The sequence below is a fragment of the Frankliniella occidentalis genome, unplaced genomic scaffold, assembly GCF_000697945.3.
Source record: "Frankliniella occidentalis isolate FOCC.00 unplaced genomic scaffold, Focc_3.1 Scaffold146, whole genome shotgun sequence".
NCBI classification, from domain to species: Eukaryota; Metazoa; Arthropoda; class Insecta; order Thysanoptera; family Thripidae; genus Frankliniella; species Frankliniella occidentalis.
This window is the reverse complement of record NW_026267273.1, coordinates 270958-271674: the sequence shown is the minus strand read 5'-3', so window position 1 is coordinate 271674 and position 717 is coordinate 270958. Positions and strand designations below refer to the sequence as shown.

General features: G+C 70.4%; 1 protein-coding gene across 7 annotated transcripts in view; it reads left to right on the top strand.

Annotated features, from left to right (window-relative positions):
* The first annotated feature begins 176 nt into the window (after positions 1 to 176).
* Positions 177 to 717, top strand: part of LOC113205839 (uncharacterized) — a 40461-nt gene continuing 39920 nt past the window's right edge. For all 7 annotated transcript variants that reach the window (XM_052271023.1, XM_052271020.1, XM_052271024.1 and 4 more), the window contains exon 1: positions 177 to 461. In XM_052271023.1, the coding sequence (XP_052126983.1) occupies positions 204 to 461 (258 nt within the window). In that variant the 5' untranslated portion in view covers positions 177 to 203. The remainder of the gene's footprint in view (positions 462 to 717) is intronic.

Below are 717 nucleotides of genomic sequence, written 5' to 3'. Positions count from 1 at the left end.
GCGCGGAAGGAGCGAACGACCGCAAAACGGCTCTGTTGCTTCTCATTTCACTAGTGAAAAGTAAAAAAGGGCGTAAGTCCTAGGACTTAAGCCCTTTTTACTCGTCACTACTCATTTCTCGCGCCGGGCCCGGGCGGCTCAGTGACTCGACTCTTGTCGTCGCCTTGCCCGCAGAGACGCAGCTGCCGTGCCCCACCATCATCATGAGCTCCGTGACGCCGCCGCAGGCGACGACGCCGGCCTCGCAGTCCACGTCGCCCGCGCCCACCAGCACCGTCGCCTTCCAGCTGCCCGTGACGAGCGTGAGCGAGGGCCTGCGCGGCCCGCCCTCGCCCAGCCGACCCTCCACCCCGGGCAGCCGGCACGCCAGCCCCGCCACCACCCCGACCGCGCCGCTGTCGCCCGCGCCCTCCAACATGCACCCGCAGCTCAGCTCGACACGGAGGGACTCCACCACGCAGGTGAGGAGGATGAGCTGCAGGGGCGCCGCCGCAGCAGGATGTACCGCAGGGGCGCCGCAGCGGCCGTTTGCCCTGCGTCACGCCGGAGAGGGGGCCGGCGCACGTACAATAGTGCAGACGACGGCACGTCGTGGACCCTCCCCCTCCGCCCTCTCCCCGCCGAGCCCCTGCTACACCGGCACAAAGGAGTGCGACCCACCCGCCGCCTCGTCCTGCACGACACACGGCGCCTGCCCGCCCCGCCCCGCCCCGCCCC